The 21,316-nt window shown below is 40.6% G+C and overlaps 1 protein-coding gene across 4 annotated transcripts in view; it reads right to left on the bottom strand.

Moving 5' to 3' along the window:
- Positions 1-4,867: 4,867 nt before the first annotated feature.
- Positions 4,868-21,316, bottom strand: part of HERC3 (HECT and RLD domain containing E3 ubiquitin protein ligase 3) — a 111,819-nt gene continuing 95,370 nt past the window's right edge. For all 4 annotated transcript variants that reach the window (XM_054688510.1, XM_054688511.1, XM_037530726.2 and 1 more), the window contains 3 exons: positions 14,773-14,956; positions 14,459-14,561; positions 4,868-6,549 (listed from right to left, as the gene is read on the bottom strand). In XM_054688510.1, coding sequence (XP_054544485.1) covers positions 6,341-6,549; positions 14,459-14,561; positions 14,773-14,956 — 496 coding nt within the window. In that variant the 3' untranslated portion in view covers positions 4,868-6,340. The remainder of the gene's footprint in view (positions 6,550-14,458; positions 14,562-14,772; positions 14,957-21,316) is intronic.

Here is a 21,316-nt window from a genome sequence, read left to right as displayed (position 1 = left end):
GACACCTTGTACTCACATGGCCACAGAGCCCTGGGCTAGCTACCAGTGTAGCTCCCAGCTCCTGCAGAAGTTGGAGGGGGGAAGTGAGAAGAGAGCAGGTAGGGGCTCAGGTGCTGATGTTAGCAAACACAAATGGTGAGATCTGTAGGGAATGAACACAATTGTGCTGTCAGTTTTTTCAGTGGTAAAAGCTGCTCTGAAGAGCAGGTTACAAGGAACCATGATTGCATCCATGCCTGCTACTGGAGGGTCTTGCTTTTCTTCCTTGTTTTGAGCCATTTCTATGTCTCGGGTTTGCAAGGATTTAGGTGGGGTGAAACCAAAATGGAACCTTTGAGCAGAGCCCCAAAAGGCTGTAGAAACTGGTCACTCCCTCTATTCCTTCCTGTGAGGTGATCTCTACCTTGCCGGGCAGTTTGCTCCTGGCACTGTGCAGTACTGGGTACTGGTTTGGGGGGTGGGATGATGCAGGCAAAATGAAGCTGTGTCTTCTTCCCTTTATGTGTGTGCTGTTATTGTCAAGTTTTTTGTTCCACAGTGTGACTGATTTTTTTCCAATTGAAGCAAAATTGGTTTACAACACTGTATGATTCAGTGGTCTAGACTCATACCTCTTCAGATGTCTGTTACCATACACCACACACCACAAAGGCCTTTGGGCCTCCTCCACACCCTGCTCTCAACCCACCCCTTCCCCTTCTGGTGGCCTCAATTTTACAGTCATAATTGGTTTGGTCTGTTTTGTTTCTCTGCATTCCACATTGCTGAATTTCTTAAGTGGTCTCTGGCATTCTACTAGGGTTATTTTGTTCATGGGTAGCAATTTAATTATTGACCTTTGTAGGCAGGTGGAGGCTGGGGTCTCCTACACTGTCATTTTGGTGACATCATCTTGTCTCCTAACTTAGGAACAATCAAATGGAAAAGATGTGCAGGGCTAGGATGTGTGGCACTCCTGTGCCCTCTGCCAGCACCTAACCAGCCCAGAAGCTACTATTTGACCATTAACTTCAACTATGGTTCTGGGAATTAAGAAATACTAAGTAAGATCTCCCTACCCCCATATGCACACAGTCAAAAGGTAGGGGATTCAGTGGAGAACTCCACTTGTGAAATGCTGTATACTCTCATCCCTTTAGTGTCACAAAGCTATCTAAGTATTGCAGTCAAGTTTAACTTTCTTTAACCCAGAGAGCCCCAAATTTATATAAATATAAGCCTTCTCTTTCCTCCTATGCTTTCCCCTTGGGGAATTCTGCCTTTGACAGCCACTGAGGCCTTAACGTCCACTGGTTCCTACTTCTTAAACAGAACCACTTGCTGAAGCAGGAGTCCACCTGTGAGAAAGATGTTTGTGACATCTGCGTGACAGTCTGCAGGTCCCTGGAGTGCCCTGGTGACCTTCCTTCAGGTCACCAGGAGTAAGAGAGTAAGAGAGCCTTCACTTACTCTCCGCCCTGAGACTGTAAAGTAGGACTACTGGGGGAGGGCATAGAATATGCACCCCCAAGTTCTAGCAGAACAAAGCCAAGGACCCAGTACTTACTAAAAATCTATTGTTCTATATGCAATGGGGCGGGGGTCCTGGATTGGAACCTTAGAAAACAAACTTCAGTGGTAAAACATAAAACCTGGAGTTTTGTGAACAGTGGCATCCCACTGTTGGTTCCTTTTAATAATATACCTTGATAATATGTTAACATTAGGGGAAATTGAATGAGTATATAAGGACTTGCTGTATGCTCTTGGCTACTTTTCTATAAATCTAAAATATTGAAAAATAAAAGTTCATTTTAAAAGTCTTGTGGAAAACTTCTAGAGTGATGCCCTAAAGGGTGTGAAGTCCAGCCCTCTCCCAGTGTCACGAAGGGGCACCACGGGCATCTGGGGCAGGATAAAGAGGGAGCATATGACACAAAACAAGAAACACCCTTGGCCTCTGACCTCTAGTGGCCAACGGAGACTCCCTCCCCTAGTCAGTGACACCCAGTTCCACCTGGGACCCTGCAGATGCCATGAGAACTGCACACGGGATTGGCACTTTGGTCCCACAATTTTACAGCTGCCTTACGGAATGGCAGGTTGGCAGTCAAATAAAACTCACAACAGTGTCTTTGCAGACGAGTGATAAAGTTATGTGCCACATCCTCCATGTCCCTTTTTCTTTGGCCACCAAGTGGCTTCACCTCTATTCTCCATCTCCAATGCCATTTGCTGCCGGTCTCAGGCAGCTGGACATAATGGTCAAGCCCAAGTCCCAACACTTCATGACAGAGAGCAAGGTATTTTCTCTGAACATTGATTTCTTCATGTGAAAAGCTGATGATAATGGTACTGTTACTGAAAGCTGGTTGTGTATGTACTAAACACTGTTCTTGTGCTTTTCATGAATTCATTTAATTCTCATGACTTCATGAAGTAGCATGATTTCTATTTCCATTAAAAGCAAATGGGGGGCCTCCCCAGTGGCGCAGCGGTTGAGCGCTGGGTTGCGAAGCTGCCCGCAGCCTCCGCGGCGCCGGTTCGATCCCCGGCTGCTCCCCGGCCACTGGAGGAGGGTCCCACATGGCGCGCAGACCTCTCCTGCCGCCCGCTGCTCCCCTCAGCAGTGTACTTCGGTCCTTCTGCCTGCTCTGCTCCCCACTCTGGCTCTGGTGAATTCTCTCACCCTCCCGCGCTTCTGACTGTACCCAGTGCATGTATAAAAACAAACAAACAAACAAACAAACAAACAAACAAATAAATAAATAAAAACATGCCTCTTTAAAAAAAAAAAAAATTATAAAAAAAAAAAAAAAAAAAAAAAAAAGCAAATGGGGATGAAAGAAATATTTTCTTTCGAGGAGAGAAACAAGCTGGAAAGAGGTTAAGAAGCCTGCCCAAGGCCACACAGCTAGTAATCAGTTGAGCCAGGAGGGCAGTGGCGGCAATTAAACTGGGTGGTGCAAAGCAAACGCTTGCGTAGGCGCTGGCGCAGCACACGAACAACACATAGTTCTTACAGTCAACATTAGAAGCCATGTCTGTGGGTTCATCTTAGACAAAGGTTGATTCTCTTACTCCTTCGGCAGAAAACCTCAAATACTTGCTCTTACTGGTACAATGTCAACTACACCCCAACGTCCTCCTAGGACTCCAGTAAGGTTATCTTCTCTGCTGTGATTCCTGTTAGTCCAGTCTCATAGGGGTTGGCAAACCTTTTTCTGTAAAGGGTCAGATGTTCACAAGTTAGGCTTTGTAGGCTACCATCCCTATCGCATAGCCTTCCTTTATTTGCTTTCAAATCTTTTAAAAATGTAAGTCCCATTATGGACTATATTGTGTCAAACCCTGCCTTATAGGGTTATTAGAAGAGAATCATTCAAGTCCTCAAAAGGTTTTCACAGGAATGGATGTAGGCATCAGAATTAGCTAGATAAGCTAGTTAATCTTTCATTGAATTGCCCCCCACCACCACCAATAGTAGCCAAATAATTTCATTAAATTGGTAGATGCCTGAAATGGTAAAGAAACTTCCAAAGGTTTGCAGGGGAGAGATGGTAGCTATAAACATAAATAGTTAAATCCAAAAATGTCCATCCTGAATCCATCTAAAGCAACCAGTGAAGAAGAGAAAAAAGGAAAATCTCTCAGAAAAACAAACAGTAATTTAGAAGCAGCAAAGAATTTTATGTGTGCAATAAATATTTAGAAATATTTATTGGGTATCACTGTGCAGACACTCTACTTCAGTGATGGAAATTTAGCATCTGAGAGCTCAAAGGGGTCTTAGAAATTATATGGTCCAGTCTACGGCCATACCACTCAGAACACGCCTGATCTCATCTGATCTCGGAAGCTAAGCAGGATCGGGCCTGGTTAGTACTTGGATGGGAGAAAATATCTGGTCCAATCCCCGTATTTCATAAATGAGGGTTCTGAGGCCCAGAAATGTAAAATAAGTTGGCTATTTCTGTTCAAAATTATATGTGGCAGTTTTTTGTTCCTCAAATTAGCACCTATGTTAGTAAATGTTTGAATGGAAGTTGTCAATGGAAAACTACTGTTCTCTTTATCACCAATAGATAGTTTACCACTTTTAAACTATGAAGTCTGATAAGACAGTATATTATAGTTCTTAATATATATTAAAAGTTTCTTTTTGCTGCACTTCCTATACATTTGGTGCATAATATGGGCTAATGGGTATCAATCACTAGATTAATACCTTTAAATCACCGTCCCTGTGGGCCCCATCAGCCCGCTTCTACCAATACTGTTGCAAGCAGACTTCTACTTCCACTGCCCACCGCTCTCAGCTCTGCGCCGTGCTCAGTCCTTTCCAATCCAGTTCTTCCAAATTTACCCTCATCCATATTTTCCCACCTAAAACCAGGTCCAAATCCTCTATCACTGTCTCCTACTCCTACCCACCCTAAGTTTCTGAATATTTTAACAATCCAATTTGACAACCAATTACAGTTTCAGTGCTTATCTGAATCCTCAACCCCTCAAACTTCTTTCTCCCCAGACTTATTTATCATCAGGCTCCATTTCCTCTGATTTTCTTCAAATTGTTTTGGCCCTTCCTTAAATATGTCCCCACATTCCAGCCTTTGCTAAAGCCATCCACTCCATGAACCTTTAAAAATTCCACTCATCATAATGCCACTTGCTTCCCACCACCTGTCCCCAACTACCCCACCTGCTCCTGCCCGTTTTACTTTCCGTTTCCCCAGCATTTGCTTCTACTTTTTTATAGCAGGTACCAAATTTGACTTTCTATTACATTATTTGGGTGGGTGACCTAATACTTCTACTGCAAGCAAGCTATCTTTTCTGCAAGTACAATAGTTTTAAGTTAAAACACCAAATTTATTGCATGATATTGAACTATAGGCACACACATAGAAAATAAACATTTCATATAACTGTATATCATTTTTAATCTTGTTTTATAAAGACTGAAAAACTACCAATTTAGCAATTGGAATAAGTTTTAAAAACAAAAAGCAAAAATCTACAATCCTTCATTGAGATTTAATGCTGTATCACATTTCATAAATACTTCATTTTATATAAATAAGTCTTTTCTCTAGTGACTAGGAATTTAAAATTAGACTGACATGGATTCTTTGATCATGTAGAATTTTCTTATCCCATGATGAAGAAGGTTAAGCATATCATTTTTGAGATACATATATTTGCTTTAAACACAATCCCCCCTGAAACTGCATTGTAAACAAACATTTCAAATGCAATAAACAAAAGTTCCATAATAATGTCCTTAAGTTTTAGCAATTAGGGAAGAAGAAGAAAAAAACCAAGTAGAAATTTTACAGTTTAAATAGAAATAAAAAAGAACAGACTGCATGCATTCACTAGGAGAGAAGAAGAAGGTAGCAGGTAACAGAATGGGATGAAGAAGAGAAAAAAAGTAAAATAGGGGAAGGGAGAGAGAAGAGCGACAGAAAGAGATAGAGAAAGGGACATAAATGTATTATTTCTGCTTTTCTTAGAGAAAATACTCTTCAAAATATTAATGAAAATTGCTCCAAAAGCTAGATAAGAGAAAGGGCAGAGCTTATCACCTCACCTTGTAGTCAGAGGGACATGGCTGAGCAACGCAACAAAATCAGGCTCAGGTGCAATGCTAAGCTGCTCGGCACATCTTAAGAAGGCCCAGGAAACAGGCAGAGCGTGGAAAGATTGCTATTCCCTAAGACCTTTTTTTTTTTTTTTTTCTTTAAAAAAGGCAAGATGTGTTCCTAAAGGCTCCAGTAAATTCTTAAGAGTTCAACAGAAGTAATGGACCCAGATTCAATTTGTTGGAACTGGAAATTTCTGAAGTAGTCCTTTCCTCCTGAGGCCTTATGGTAGGGCTGCCACAAGCCAGGAGCATTTTCCAGGCTACAGAGAATGGAGACATTCTGCATGTGCAGGGAAGAAATGACAGGTGAGATGAGAATGAGGAATGACAACTCAGAGAAGGACCATGAAGCACTGTGAGGAAAGATCTGGGCTGAGAGAGACATTTGGGAAATGAAATTTAAAAATCCACTGCCATTTTACCCAGCAGAGTGCAACATATTCACAATTGCAGGGAACACTGGGAAATTTGGTTTAAAAACAAAAATACCTCCTATAAAGAGCCAATTTTTCACCCCACTCCCAGGCCCTGATTTTTCAAAAATGTAGCTTACCGTTTACAAGCCCAGAAACACAACAACCAGGCTCAGGATTCAAAAGTGCCACCCCACTTATGCAATAAAAAAATAGAACTCACTCCCCATGATTTTCTGTATAGTCCTCAATGTGGACATTGAGGAAGGGAGGGACATCTGGGGCAAGTTGGAGAGCCTCAGGCCAAACTAAACCCCTCGTAGTTGTCAAGTGCCTGGGTGAGCCGTGCGCTCAGGATTTCTTTGCTGCTGTACTTGGGGAGGTCAAGAAGGTTATAACAAGTGTGGGCCACGGGTAAGTACTCCTCTCCACTGGCCGTGGACTGGATGACAATCTGCAGGCTCGCCATGCCGTAGATGGGGATCCGATCACTGCCGGTCAGGAACACTGCAGAGAAAGGGATTGGCATTACCATTACCAGCTACTCCCAGGAGAAGCTGCGCTTGCCCTCCCAGGGACAGAGGGGCAGGTGTGACACCCTGTGGCTTGCAGGAGAAGTACAATCATTTTTGTGTGCGGACAACTACCGTGTTAGTATAAATGTACTCATTCTTAAAAGAAAACGCCTTTCGAATCCTGGGTTTTGTTGTTGTTTGTGAACTATAATAAGAGAATTGAAATATAATTGACAGTTTCAGATGTACAACATAGACTTGACCCTTGTATATAATGTGAAATGATCATCACAGTAAGTCTATTTCCAGTCTAACCTTTGCAATTTTTCAAATTTGTAATATAATTATTGCCTCTGGACAACAGGCTGTATACGACACCCCCATGACGTATTCATTTTATAACTGGAAATTTGGGGAAGTTGTCTCTTAAAAAAATTACTTTAGTGAGGTAGTAACATTGGTTTACAACACTGTATGCTTGAGGGTACAAGTTCACACTGCTTCCAATGTTTGTGATCACACCACACCCACCACCGAAGCACCAGTAACCTCCACCACAGGCCACTGAGTCCCCTCCCACCCCTCCATCTCTGGTAGCCTTAATCCTACAGACAGATTTCAAGGGTTTGTTTTGGTTTAATTTTGTCTGTTCCTTTATGTTCCACATATGAGTAAAATCATCTATTGTTTGTCTTTCTCCTTCTGATTTATTTTGCTTAGTATAATCCCCACCAATTCTACTCATGTAGTCACAAGCAAAATTTCATCTCTCCTATAGCTGAGTAGTAATCCATTGTGTTTATACAACATCTTTATCCATCACTTGTTGCTGAGCACTTAGGTTGTTTCCATGCCTTGGCAACAGTAAATCGTGCTACAATGTACAGAGTACATGGGTATCTTCAAATTAGTGTTTCATATTCTTTGGGGTAAATACCTAGGAGTAAAATTACTGGAGCCTACAGTAAAACTGTGTTTAATATTTTAAGAAACCTCCACACTGTTGTACTGAATGGGAGAAAATATTTGCATATCATATATCAGACAAGGAGCTAATATGCAAAATCTACGAAGAATCCATACAACTCGGCAACAAGAAAACAAGTAACCTAATTAAAAGAATAGACACTTCTCTAAAAAATAGACCAATTAGTAGATGACCAATAGGCACATGAAAAACTGCTCATCATCACTGATCAGGGAAACACAAATCAAAACCACAATGAGATACCACATCACACTGATGAGAATGGGCCATATCAAAAAGACCAGAAACAAGTGTTAGCAAGAATGTGGAGGTAAAGGAACCCTCATACTCTGTGGGTGGGAATGCAGACTGGTCCACTCCCTATGGGAAACAATATGGAGGTTTCTCAAAATATAACTGGAAATTTGTACCTCCTGATACCTGTCACCCATTTTACCTACTCCTTCACCTCCTTCCTCTCTGGTAACCACCAAACTATTTTCTGTATGAATTTTATTTTGTTTCTTAGATTCTCCATGTAAGTGAAATAGTATGGTGCTTGTCTTTCTGTCTTTTTCACTTAATATACTTAAGTTCCAGGCCTCCCCTGGTGGTGCAGGCAGTTGAGCGCAGCACTATGAAGCTGCCTGCAGCCTCTGCAGTATGGGTTCGATCCCAGCTGGCTAGCGAGATACCCACATCGCGCATCAGACCTTTCCTGTCTTGCCTGCTGCTCCTCTCAGCAGGGTATTTCAGTCTGCCTGTCCTATTCCCCGCTCTGTCTTTGGTGAATCCTCTCACCCTTCTGCATATCCAGTGGAAAAGAGCTGACATCCTATGTTGTTCCTACTCTTATAGAAAAAGTTTTTAGCTTTACCACTGAGTATGATGTGAGCTGTGAGCTTGTTAAACATGGCCTTTATTATATTGAAGGTTTTTTTCCCCCTCTACCCACTTTGTTAAAAGTTTTTATCAAAAATGGATGTTGTTTTATCAGCTGCTTTTTCTGTGTATATTAATATATAGAAATATACTGTAGATATTAACAATTTTTATTCTTTACTTTGCAAATGTAATGTATTGATTCATTTCTAGATGATGAGCCATCCTTGTGCATGGGATAAATCTCACTTGATCATGGCATATGAGCGTTTTAATGTAGTATTGCTTGATTTGCTAATATTTTGTTGACATTCATTAAGGATAGTGATAGCCTATGATTTTATTTTTGTGTGTGATATGGTTAAAGGGTTTTGGTATCAAGGTAATGCTAGCATCACAAAATGAATTTGGAAGTTTTCCTTCCTCTTCCATTATTTTGGAAGATTTTGAGAAGGACAGGTATTAAATCTCCTAAATCTCCCTTGAATGTTTGGTTGAATTCACCAGTAGGCAGAATGGTCCTAGACTTTTCTTCTTAGGGAGCTTTTTGATGACTGTTTTAATCTCCTGATTAGTAATTTGTCCAGTAGTAATCCACTCATTGTATTCACTTCAGATTTCCTATTTCTTTCTGATTGAGTCTTGGAAAATCATGATTCTAAAAACGTATACATTTTGTCTGGGTTGCCCAAGTTGTCCACATTGTGGTTTTGTTACCTTTTATATCTTTTTATTTTAGGTATCCCTTAAGTAATTATTACATTTTAGTCAATACTCCTACTTTTGTCTTTTAAGCTTTATGCTTGCTTTATAAGTACTTTATCCATTACCTTTACTTTACCAGTGTAAATTTTTTTCTTTCATTTGTTTTCTTGCTACTACTTAGTGCCATATCTTTTCAGCTTACAGGAGTCCCTTTAATATTTTGTATAAGGATATTTTAATGAGAAACTCTTCAAATTTTGCTTATCTACAGAATTCTATCTCTCCTTCAGTTTGAGTAGTAACCTTTCAAGTTAGTGTATTCTTGGTTGAAAGTTTTTTTTTTTCCTTTCAGTACTTTGAATATATCACACCACTTTCTTTTGGCTTGCAGTGTTTCTATTGAAAACTCTACTAATAGTCACATAGGAGGGTTCCTCTGTATGTAATGTTTTGTTTTTCTTGCTGCTTTTAAGATTCTCCTTTTATCTTTAACGTCCGATGTTTTGAGTATAATATGTCTTGGTGTGAATCACTTTGGGTTCATCTTGCTTGACTTGCTGTGTTTCTTGGTACGGAATACCTTTTTACTATGCTAGGTCAGGGAAGCTTTCCACCATTATTTCTTCAAATACTTTTCTACCCCTTCTCTGTTCTTTCTAGAATCCTACTAATGCAAATGTTATTCTGCTTGATGATGTCCCATAAGCTATCTTTCTTTTAAATTCTTTTTTCTTTTTGTTGGTTTGCTTGGGTAGGATCCATTGCTCTTTCTTCTGTTTTATCATTCTTATGTTTTAGCATAAAAATATTGTTTTATGAAGTCTGCTGTACTTTTCAGGTCAGCCATTATATTCTTAGGTTCTGCTATTTCTTTTTCTTTTTTTAAAGATTTATTTATTTATGCATACAAGAACTGTGGTAAAGTCCAGAGGTTTTGGGGGGTGTAAGGGGCAAGAGGATTCACCAAAGAGAGTGGGGAAGTAGAACAGGAAGATCACCCAAAAAACACTGCTGAGGGGAGCAGCAGGTGAGGCAGGAGAGGTCCGCTGCGCCATGTGGGTTGCTTCCTGGCTGGCCGGGGATCAATTGTGCTGCAGTGGCTGGTGTTAGCTTGACAGTGCTGTCCTTAACCCCTGCACCACCATGGAGGCCCGGTTCTGTGATTTCTGATTGGTACTTTTTTAAGATTTATTTTTATTTTTATTTATTTATGCATACAAGAACTGGAGGGTAGGCCAGAGGTGTGGGGTGGGGGAGGGTGAGAGGTATCACCAGAGATAAAATAGGGGAGTAGAACAGGCGGTTCTACTGAATACACGCTAAAGAGAGTGGCAGGAAAAACAAGAGGTCTGCTGCACAATGTGAGTTAGCTCCCTAGCCTGGGATTGAATTCATGCTGAAGTGGCTTGCAATAGCTTGATAATGCTGAGACTTTTTAACCCATGCACCACCAGGGATGCCCAACTGGTATTTTAGATATGGCTTATCTCTTTATTGAAATTCTCACTGTATTCACCAATTCTTCTCCTGAGTTTGGTGAGCATCTTTATGACTAATTGTATTCTTTATCTGGTAGATTTTTCTGCATCAGTAAGGTCTTTTTCTGAGGTTTCATCTTGTTTTTTCCTTGGAAACACATTCATCTGTTACCCCCATTTTGATTGACTATGTTTCTATTTATAAGGCAAAACATCAATGTCTTCCAAAATTGAACAAATGGCCATTCATCATCAATGAATGATAAGTGACCTTATCATTCAACTTTACCCCTAGTATTTGGTTGTCTCATCAACCTTTGTGGTTATATAGATAGTCTTGTTTATTCTTGATAGGTCCCTGTTATTGAGGAATACCAAGACCTGTCACAGTCCAAGGGGAAGGATCTCTTTTTATCATTTAGTTTCAGACTAATTGGAGACAAGACCCTCAGGTATTAACTTTCAACATATGCCAATATGTGTGGTCCTATGGTGGCACAATTGTAAACCCTGCTGGCCTCCACACCAGATGATATGGAGCTGTCCCCCTGGTGGTAGATGAAGGAATTGGGAGACCTAGATGAGAGTATAATGTTTTCTTTCTGGGAGGTAATAGTGAGCTATATAACAAGGGTGAATGAAAGGATAGCATCTCCAGGCTACATTCCCCAAGGGCTCCTCTAGTTTCAGCAGGACCATGGGCATGCACAGGAAGCCTGGGGACTCTAACATGATTAAGGGGAGTGTGAAAATGGCACCTTCCTGGGGCCTCCCTGGTGGTGCAGAGGGTTGAGCACAGCGCTGTGAAGCTGTCTTCAGTCTCTGCAGTGCGTGTTTAATTCCAGGACGGCCAGGGAGATACCCACATAGCGCGGCAGAACTCTCCTGTCGCATCCACTGCTCCCCTCAGCAGTGCTTTCAGTCTGTCTGCCTGTTCTGCTCCCTGCTCTGTCTCTGGTGAATCCTCTCACCCTCCCGCGCCTTTGGCCTGTACCCCGGCTCTTGTATAAATAAAATAAATCTTAAAAAAAGAAGGCACATTCCATTACTTCCATGGCTGGAGAAAGTTTCAACAGACCCTTGACTTCCTTACCATATTAAAATTAGCTAATGAGTCACTTACATGTTTAATTTAGACACTTTTTAACCCTTTGCACTCCGCTGTCCCCTCTCAGGGGACATTGGTAGCCAATGTCCAGAATGGTTCGGAGTGCAAAGGGTTAAAAATGCTACTTTTGCAATGGGGCTGGGTGAGACTGCATGCCTACCCTTTAAGTGTGGACTCTTAGTTCTTCACTTCCTCTTGTGGCTCCTGGTCAGAAGTCCCACTGATTTTCAAAGATAACTGTATGGGGGCTATGTCTCTCTTGTAGGTGCCAAGGGTTGGGGTGCCTGGTATGGGGCATGAACTCCCACTCCTCTGTGGGGAAAAAAAAATCCCTATTTGTGAAATCCTTCCTGATTATGTTCCTTGTCAAGACCATGTTTCTGCCTTTTCCATCCATTTTGATGTTGTCCTTTGTCCCTTGATATGTAGGAGTAATTTGGCTCATTCTCAGAACCTTTTCATAGAAAACTGTTCCATACATACTTGTATATTTGGGGTGTTGTGGGAGGAGGTGAATTCAGGCTCTTCCTATACTGCTATCTAGAATCATTTCCTCTGTTATTTGGTTTTATATGGTTAAAAATTCTCTACTTTTTGTTGGCTAATTCCAGGCTCATTATACACTGAAATAATTCATCTAGTGAAAAGATATTTTAAAATGTCCTCAACTATAAAATGTTCTCAATCAAATGTATGCCCTCAAAATGTTACAAGTCTTCAAAAAATCAAAGAGGAAAGGAATTAGTGACATAGAAAGAGATGAGACAACCTCAGGGGGATATCAAGAAGAAGACCACAGTCTATCTGACTTCAAAATCTCTTTACCACTCAACTGTCTGGTTCTTATACTACTTGCTAGTAAACTTCTATTTGGGATATGTTTGCTGTCCTTTTCATATCTCTCACCTTTTACTTTTACTTTTGTGACACACTGTGACTTGAAGAGGAAAAATAAGAGAAAGACAGACTTAGTTATCTTTCTCTGTTTTCTACTGCTAAGTAACTATCTCATATTTGATTTGCTGGAAGTGACTACAATGAAAACCATTAGTTAAAAAGCACCTGCAAATAATCTACTTTTACCTGAGCTTGCAATGTTATAAATATTCTTTCTTGCTAAAATCTGTAGAGTTCATAAAAATTCCCATAAGTCTAAGTGTGTCTGGACAGAAAAAATAAATCCCCATGACTAACAGAAGGCTTCTCTTGATTTTCACAGTCTTTGACCTCACCTGGCAAACCTTAACCTTTCATTAGACTCCTATGCCACTGCTTCTCAAGGGTCAATGAAACTAGACAGAGAAGTGAGACTCTTTTTAAGAAATCTTGTGTGAGAGCTGTACCTTCTCTCATTCTTACTCCATGTGAGCAGTTGAATCTGAGGGTATATACTACAATAATATCAATATATGCTCCTTTTTTTAATTTTACTTTATTTTTTTAAGTAATTTTTTTTTTTTATTAATGAAGTGTCATTGTTTTGGGTCCTTGTTAATATTTTCCTCAGGTGTGGTCACCACTGCTCTCCCACCACTAAAGCACCCATAGTTCTCTGCCATAGTGAACTGTACTCTTCCCCTGCTACCCATGTTTATCCCTCCCACTCTATCTCCCTCTCCCCATCCTTTCCTGGATGCCTCAGATCTATGGTCAGTTTTCAAGGGTTGGTATTAAAGTTTGTCTTTGTCTAACCCTTTGTCCAACTTCCATATATAAGTGAAACCATTTAATATTTACCTTTCTCCTTTTTAAAAAGTGAAAGAGACTGTCTTTCAACTGCTGTGTTTTTTGTTTGTTTGTTTTATTATAGATAAAATTTCTACACTGTTTCTGGCTAATTTCTGACCCTGATTATATACATTGACACAAAGATTTTAACTTTATTCATTCATTCACTCTTTGCATTTTAAAAGGGCAGGTTTTTAGGGAAAAAGAGATGCCTGCAAAGAAACAAGTAGGGAAAGAGCTATTTTGAAAGGGGCAGGCTTACTAAGGAAAAGAGATGCCTGCATAGATGCAAGCGGACAAGTCTTAGGACAAGATCTACTTAACTATATTTAAATGATTGCACTTTTTCTTGTAAACTAGACTTCAGTCTCCTTTCCAATTGTATCACCCTTCTCAAAAGGATAATACATTGTGTGGTTCTATATTTACAAAATGTCCACAACAGGCAACTCCATAAAGATGAAAACCAAAGGGATGGAAGATTAGGAAGAAATGGACAGTGATACTAATCATTATGGGGTTCACTGTTGAGAACTGTCCTAAAATGAAGTAATAATTTTAGAACTCTGAAATAGTTACTAAAAATCATTGAATTGTTTTAAAAGTAGGTGAATTGTATGGTATGCAAATCATATCTCAATAAAGCTATTGTAGTAAATAACATCTCAGTTCCATCTGTAATGAACAGTTGCAATATTTTCAAAGGCTAGAGATATAAGAAAGTTAATTTGAATGGTTATATTCTACCCATGTAATACTTAAAGAAATCATATATAAAATAGTAGTTTTAGAGCAATTGAAAAGTTAGTGAAATGCTTCTTTTCTTCCTTTCATGCAACCCCTCTCATTAGGCAAAAAATAAGGATTAACAACCTATGTTATACCTTGAGATATCATTAACACAAAATGTGTCAATATATTTACATACTCTTATCATTTAAAAGAACTAAACTTTACAGTAGCGTACATCTTCCTACACCATATGCAAGACTAAAATGTGGACAAATGCCATACTGAGATTACTGATACTTACAGAGAAATTTCTTCTTCTTTTCCAATGGAAACTCATGAAATGTTTCCCAAAATAGTTTCACAGTGGGATGTGTGGCTGAGTAATCACCCTTGTAAATGGCAGTCTATCAAGAAAAGTCAAAAAGAAAAAACTATTTTACCAAACAAGAGTAATATTATAGTGGACATTTGTATAACTTTTATATTTAAGATTAAGAAATAAATACTGAAATGCAGGAGGACTTCAAACAAGTATCCTAGCAAAAAGACTAGGCTCTAGGCATACCCAGTCCACTGATGTTTCCTCAGAGGTAAGAGAGTATCTTTCATCCTTACCTCTTCCAGTTCCTCCCAGTTGTAGTTGCTGTTCCCCACCATCATGGCCCTCAGTTCTGAAGGCTGGAAGAGCTCTAGCACTTTGCCACCACACACTTTTAGGAAGCCACTGGAGAAGGCTGTGTACCATTCACAAACTGAGATTTGGAAGACATAATTCACATAAGCATCCACAAATTCCTGCCTGCCAGAGAGCAAAGAAACAGAATACATTTAGCCCAAACATTTACAGAGTTCATCAAACTTTCCTTCTATATCTTTGTGATAAGTGATGAGGAATGGCATTTCATCCAATTCTCACACAAGCAGGCATCCTAAGGCCTCCGATAGATTACCACCAAGTCCTAGGATTCCACCAAATTACGTAAAGCAATCTGGGAGTCGGAGGCCAAGTAGACAAAACCATACTACTGACTTTATTTTATGGAAATGTTCCTGTGGGTCTGCTATTCCTAAGCAGCCTGTTTGGCCACCATTTTGTACTAAATCCTAAGCAAGGTCAAAATGGCCTGATTAGTTAGGTAGAGAGCCCAACCCTTCAAGGTGCCCTTCAAATCAAACAAGAGCACAAAACTGGATCACAGCTGTGAAGGCTATGCATCACTATGCATCATGAGGTATGACAGGGCATGGGGGGGGTGGGGCGCGGGCTGGGAACCAATGTATAACAAAGGACCCCAAAAGCTGATCAGTGGAAAGCCTTGTTGATAAGATTAGAACCATGGCTGGGGATTAGGGGGTGATCTCAATGACAATACCGAGTCATCAAGCAGATGAGAAGTGCCTGGAGGGCAGACTCACAATCCCTGATCTTCTATATTCTTCCCCTTTCTTTAATCTCCTACCCTTTAATCTCCTTCCTCTTTCCTTTTGCTCCTCCCCCTTACAACTGATGCTGTGTATCAATAAAAAGGCCAGGATCTTGCTCTTCATTATATAGCCTGCTTCATGACTCCCATTTCTTTATCAGTGTGGTGCTGCCTGATGCAACATGTTCCAGTTTTCATCTTGTTTATGGTACTGCTCAAAATTTCATTTAGAAAAAAATGTGGGTTTTTTTATTTAAAATAAAAAGTCTAAAACAGCACTTGTAGGCTGTTTTCCAATTATTCAGAAATGAATAAAGCTAAACCATTTGATATTGTATTCTCACCTATTTTTGTAACTCCTTTCTATAAATCCTTTAACCACCTTAGGAAGAACTATCTTATACAATAACATCTATCTCACTAATAATCAAATGCAAATTAAAACAACAGTGAATTACCATTCCCATCCACTGGATTTGGACTAAATTTAGAAGTCAGATAACATCACAAATATCTACAAAATTACTTCAACAGACTAACAATACAGGATGCTACTAGGATGTGGAACAACTAGAACCCTCACATATATTACTAGCAGAGATGCAAAATGGCACTCCACTTTGGAAAACAATTCTATAGTTTCTTATAAAATTAAGTACATACTTAACACACAATGCAAAAGTCTTACTTATATATACTTATCCAAGAGGAAAAAATACATTAAGAAAAGAGTGTATTAGTGATCTTGCAACAGGGTGGTCCCCAGGAAAGGGGGAGGTTCCCTGCCCCACCCAAGGGAGGGTGGAGCTGAGCAGGAAGAGGAGAAGCTGCAGAAGAGACTGAGGAAGGAAGCAGGATGGAGCCAGGAGACCTGGAGGAGGCGAATGGAGCCTAGAGACACGTAAAGAAACTGCGCTTGTCTTTTGGTCGTGGACTGGGTGACACAGATGTGGGTGAGACCTGTGGGGAGGTGACAATGGCAGCTTTTATCTTGATGTTAATTTTGCTCTTTTCCTTCCGGGCTTGTCTGGTTGTTTGTGACCCTTTTCTGTGGGTCCCCACTGGAAGATGCTTTAGACTTGTAGCAGGCTTTGGGCCTGCCTGTTTTAACAAAAAAATTGGACGTGAGTTTGATTGTGTGGCTTTGTGTGGAGTTCTTCCAGAAAGTTGAAAAAGAGCTGAACCAAGAAGAGGAGAACCTGTTTGCCTTGTTTGTAGGGTTCCAGAGACCTCCAAAGAAGGTGAGAAAGCTTGCCTCCATTGGCAGGACTGGACAACCCGGCCAACAAAAAAGCCCTGGTACCCTCGAGAAGAGGAAAGCCCAGGTGGAGTCTGATGAGACCAACTTTATACCTGAAGCCTACATCGACCGGATGCCAATGGTTCGCTCTGATCCTATATGGAGTACTTCAACAAAGCCAGCTAGAAATTACTGTTGGTTGTTTCTGCCCTGTGATTTTATGCAAAAATAGGAAAAATGGTTTAAAAGTAGATTTGGTTTGCAAACTTTTGCTTTGCTGTTAAAAGTTTGGGATCAAGGTTGAGAAAATTTGTGTTTTTTTTTTTACATCAGTTGAACCATTTTAACATTTTTTTCCCTGTGATTTTGATATATTTGCTATCTTGTTTTAGCCAGTTCTCCAGATTTTTTTTCTTTTGGCTTGGATAATGGACTATTTTTAAGTAATAAAACTGTCATACTGGACATTCATGGACAATGCTGCTGACTAATTGTTGCTTCTCTTACACACATTGTAACCCTAAAAAAGACTGTCTCCTAAGACTACACCCTGAAATTGTGCCACCATAGATATGGTGGAATAAAATTAAAAGGGGGGATTGCAACAGGGTGGTCCCCAGGAAAGGAGGAGGTTCCCTGCCCCACCCAAGGGAGGGTGGAGCTGAGCAGGAAGAGGAGAAGCTGCAGAAGAGACTGAGGAAGGAAGCAGGATGGAGCCAGGAGACCTGGAGGAGGCGAATGGAGCCTAGAGACACGTAAAGAAACTGCGCTTGTCTTTTGGTCGTGGACTGGGTGACACAGATGTGGGTGAGACCTGTGGGGAGGTGACAATGGCAGCTTTTATCTTGATGTTAATTTTGCTCTTTTCCTTCCGGGCTTGTCTGGTTGTTTGTGACCCTTTTCTGTGGGTCCCCACTGGAAGATGCTTTAGACTTGTAGCAGGCTTTGGGGCCTTGTTCTGGGCCAATCCCATATGGATGGACTTTTACCCACGAGGGGACGGGTAACTTTGGGTGCTTCATTTAGAAACTAGACTCTTTGCCTTACCTGTATTGTTTCCTAGTTGTATTAAAGTTCCTTCCCATTAAAGTCTCATATGTTTTGTGTTGATGCGGCGGATGGCAGAACCCATTTAGAATAGGCAGGTTTGCGGGGCTTGGGCTACCCCTCTCCCTGTCCTATAACAATCTCAGTCAAAGATCAACTACTGCTGAGACATTATATCTCTGCACAACTATTATAGGGCAGCCCCAATACAAAACGGGTTGCCTGACTGTGGGTCCTCACCTACGCGCTTAAAAGGACTTATCAGTACTCTACTGGAGGCACACACAAAAGGTTAATAAAAGGTTTATTTACAAGGGAAGGGCAAATGAGGAAACGTACAACTCAGGGAGAAAAGTGGGAGACAAAGTTTTAAATGTGTCCTACCCGATTCACCGATCTGGAATCCCAAATGGTACTCTGAGAGCTGGCTGCGAGCCAGGAGCCGTGAAGCCAGGAGGCGAGCGAGAGAGTGAGCCCCCCAAGGCCCACGTGTTTGGTTTTTATACCAAACCTAGCTGCTTAACTCCACCCTCAGGTCCCAGCCACCTTCCCTTTGGTGGTGATGGGATTTGTCTTTCTCATTGTCTTGATGGCTTTGGTGTGGAGTGGAGGTGGAGTCCACAAAGCCTGCATGGAATTAGCTCAGGACATCCTTTCCCCCTAACACAACCACTCACATGAAAATGGGAATTTTAAAGTAAAATATAATCATCTATTTAATGGTGACAGAAGTCACCCTAACCATTCATCTTTATATCCCCAATTCAGACACCAGATATAGTGTCCTTATTATTAGAATTCAACAAATATTTATAAGATGAATGAATAATGACTAAAAAAAAAGCATAATTTTAAAATAAAAAATTTAAAAAACACAAAAAGAGTCAAATGACATCAGTAATGGTAAAGAGGTGGAAAAATGGGAACTTCATACACAGCTAGGGGGAAGATGAACTATGAAAAGGGAGAAACCACATATATTTAATATTGAAATAAATGATCAACCAAATGAGAAAAACAAAGGCTATTTATTCAGAACTTGCTATAGCAAATAAGTCATTGCAGTAGAAAATTAGAAGGCCTCAAGTATACCCAGATTGGACGTTGTTGGCTCAGGGAAGTGGCAGCAGAGCTGATGAGGAGCAAGCATCCTAGGTGATTGGCTAGGAGTATGTATTTGGCTTTCTCTATTTGATCCTCAGATGGAAAAAGTTGTCAGTTATTAATCAAGTCCTAATCATCTGGAGTGAATTATTACAAAAGTTATTGAGATTGACCTCTTGCAAGCTGGCTTCCTGGGCTACTTATTATAGACAAGAGGTTGGTTTCCTGGGCAGGTTTCTATAGGTTACAGGTTAGGGTTCCATTTTTGTAAATTACCTAGAATGTGCATAGTCAGTCTCTCAGCAGTGGAAATATAAACCGTGAACTTAGACATAAACATTAGGTTGGAAAAATCTAGAAAATCTGAAAATGTAAATATATTGACCCACAGCTGGGTGAGCAAACTAGTAAGTAAGGAAAAATGGCCTTAGATGATAAATTACAGGTGAACTTAACAGATATTTATAGAGCATTCTACCCCAACAAAACAGATTATCTATTCTTTTCAAGTGTTCACAGAACATTTTCTTTTTTTTTTTTTTTTTTTAAGATTTATTTATGGGCCTCCCCTGGTGGCGCAGCGGTTGAAGGCTGGGCTGCGAAGCTGCCTGCAGCCTCTGCAACACCGGTTCGATCCCCGGCTGCCGGCGAGGGTCCCACATGGCACGCAGACCTCTCCTGCTGCCCGCTGCTCCCCTCAGCAGTGTACTTCTGTCCTTCTGCCTGCTCTGCTCCCCGCTCTGGCTCTGGTGAATTCTCTCGCCCTCCCGCGCTTCTGACTGTACCCAGTGCTTGTATAAATAAATAAATAAATCTTAAAAAAAAAAAAAAGAAAAAGAAAAAGAAAAACTAGCAATTTAAAAAAACAACAAAAAAATACTAAAAAAAAAAAAAAAAAAAAGATTTATTTATTTATTTGAACAAGCACTGGGTACAGTCAGAAGCATGGGAGGGTGAGAGGATTCACCAGAGACAGAGCATGGAACAGAACAGGCAGAGTGACGAAATACACTGCTGAGGGGAGCAGTGGGCGGCACAAGAGGTCTGCGCGCCATGTGGGACCCTTGCCGGTGGCCGGGGATTGAACCGGCACTGCAGAAGCTGCGAGCAGCTTCGCAGCCAGGTGCTCAACTGCTGCGCCACCAGGGGAGGCCCCACAGAACATTTTTCAAGGGAAGATCATATGTAAGGACATAAAACAAGTCTTAATAAATTTACAAAGATCGCAATCAAGCATAAATTTTAATCACAATGGTATAAAATTAGAAATCAACCAGAAGAAAGAGGAGGAAACTACTAATTTGTAGAGAATAAACATGCTACTGAACAATTTTTGGGTCAATGAGAAATGACAGATAATCTGAACAAAGTGCTGAAGATATGCCCCAGTTTCTTCTTGATGCTTATAGAAAAATCAAAGAGGAAAGAGATAAATTGAAGAGAGAATTGGGAAGCAAAAAAAGGAACTAGAATTTGAAGGCATGAAAAATTCTTGGCCTATCTAGATAACATGCCCTGGAAATAGGGCCAAAGGTGTGACTAAACAATGATATGCTTAAAGAGATTAGGTACATGATGCATGGATCCAGTCAACAGATCAGATTTCAGAAACCAGGAATAGAAATGTGCTCATCCAGGGAAGATCTGTGGAAGACCCTTGTTGTGTCTGATGGCTTGGAACCCTGCGAATTGCTTCAAGGCCAACAAGCTTTTTGAGAATTTTGTACTAGCAAAAACATTGTCAGCTTGGACCAAAGGAACAGACAGAGATGGGCCAAAATGAAGGAAGGCCATCAGGCCTCTTGGAATCTCTATAGGTATGAAATGAGCTGATGAAGCTAACTGGCTATGAGCAGGTATTATCTTACAAGAAAAGGGAAGAATGACCCTACAGGCAGATCAGAGGCCAGTGGCGCAGGCACTGTGACCGCGGGCTCTAGAGCACAGGTGAAATAAACAGGGCCAGAATCTCTGTGGCCCTCTGGAGGTAGGAGGTAACACCCCATTGAACCAGAGGACAGAGTATAGACCCAAAAAGAATTATTTTCCAGGTCTTAAGGTCAAACAAAATTTATGCTGCCAGGTTTCAGACTTGCTTAGAATCTGTGACTCCTTTCCTGTTTTTGATTTCTTCCTTTTGAAATCGGAATGTCTATCCTATGGCTGTTTCATGATACTATTTGTAAGCAGATTACTTATTCGGTTTCACGGGTTCATAGCTTGTTGAAGAATTTTGTCTCAGGATGCATCAAACTTCTTCATGTCTTGCCCATATCTGCTTTAAATGAATGGGCAGGATGAATATGGATATAAATAATTCATAATACAGGCGGGGAGAGGGAAA

The sequence above is a fragment of the Talpa occidentalis genome, unplaced genomic scaffold (genome assembly GCF_014898055.3).
Source record: "Talpa occidentalis isolate TD23 unplaced genomic scaffold, MPIMG_talOcc4v2.1 talOcc4.6, whole genome shotgun sequence".
NCBI classification, from domain to species: Eukaryota; Metazoa; Chordata; class Mammalia; order Eulipotyphla; family Talpidae; genus Talpa; species Talpa occidentalis.
The sequence above is the reverse complement of the archived record's forward strand: the minus strand, read 5'-3'. Positions and strand labels throughout refer to the sequence as shown.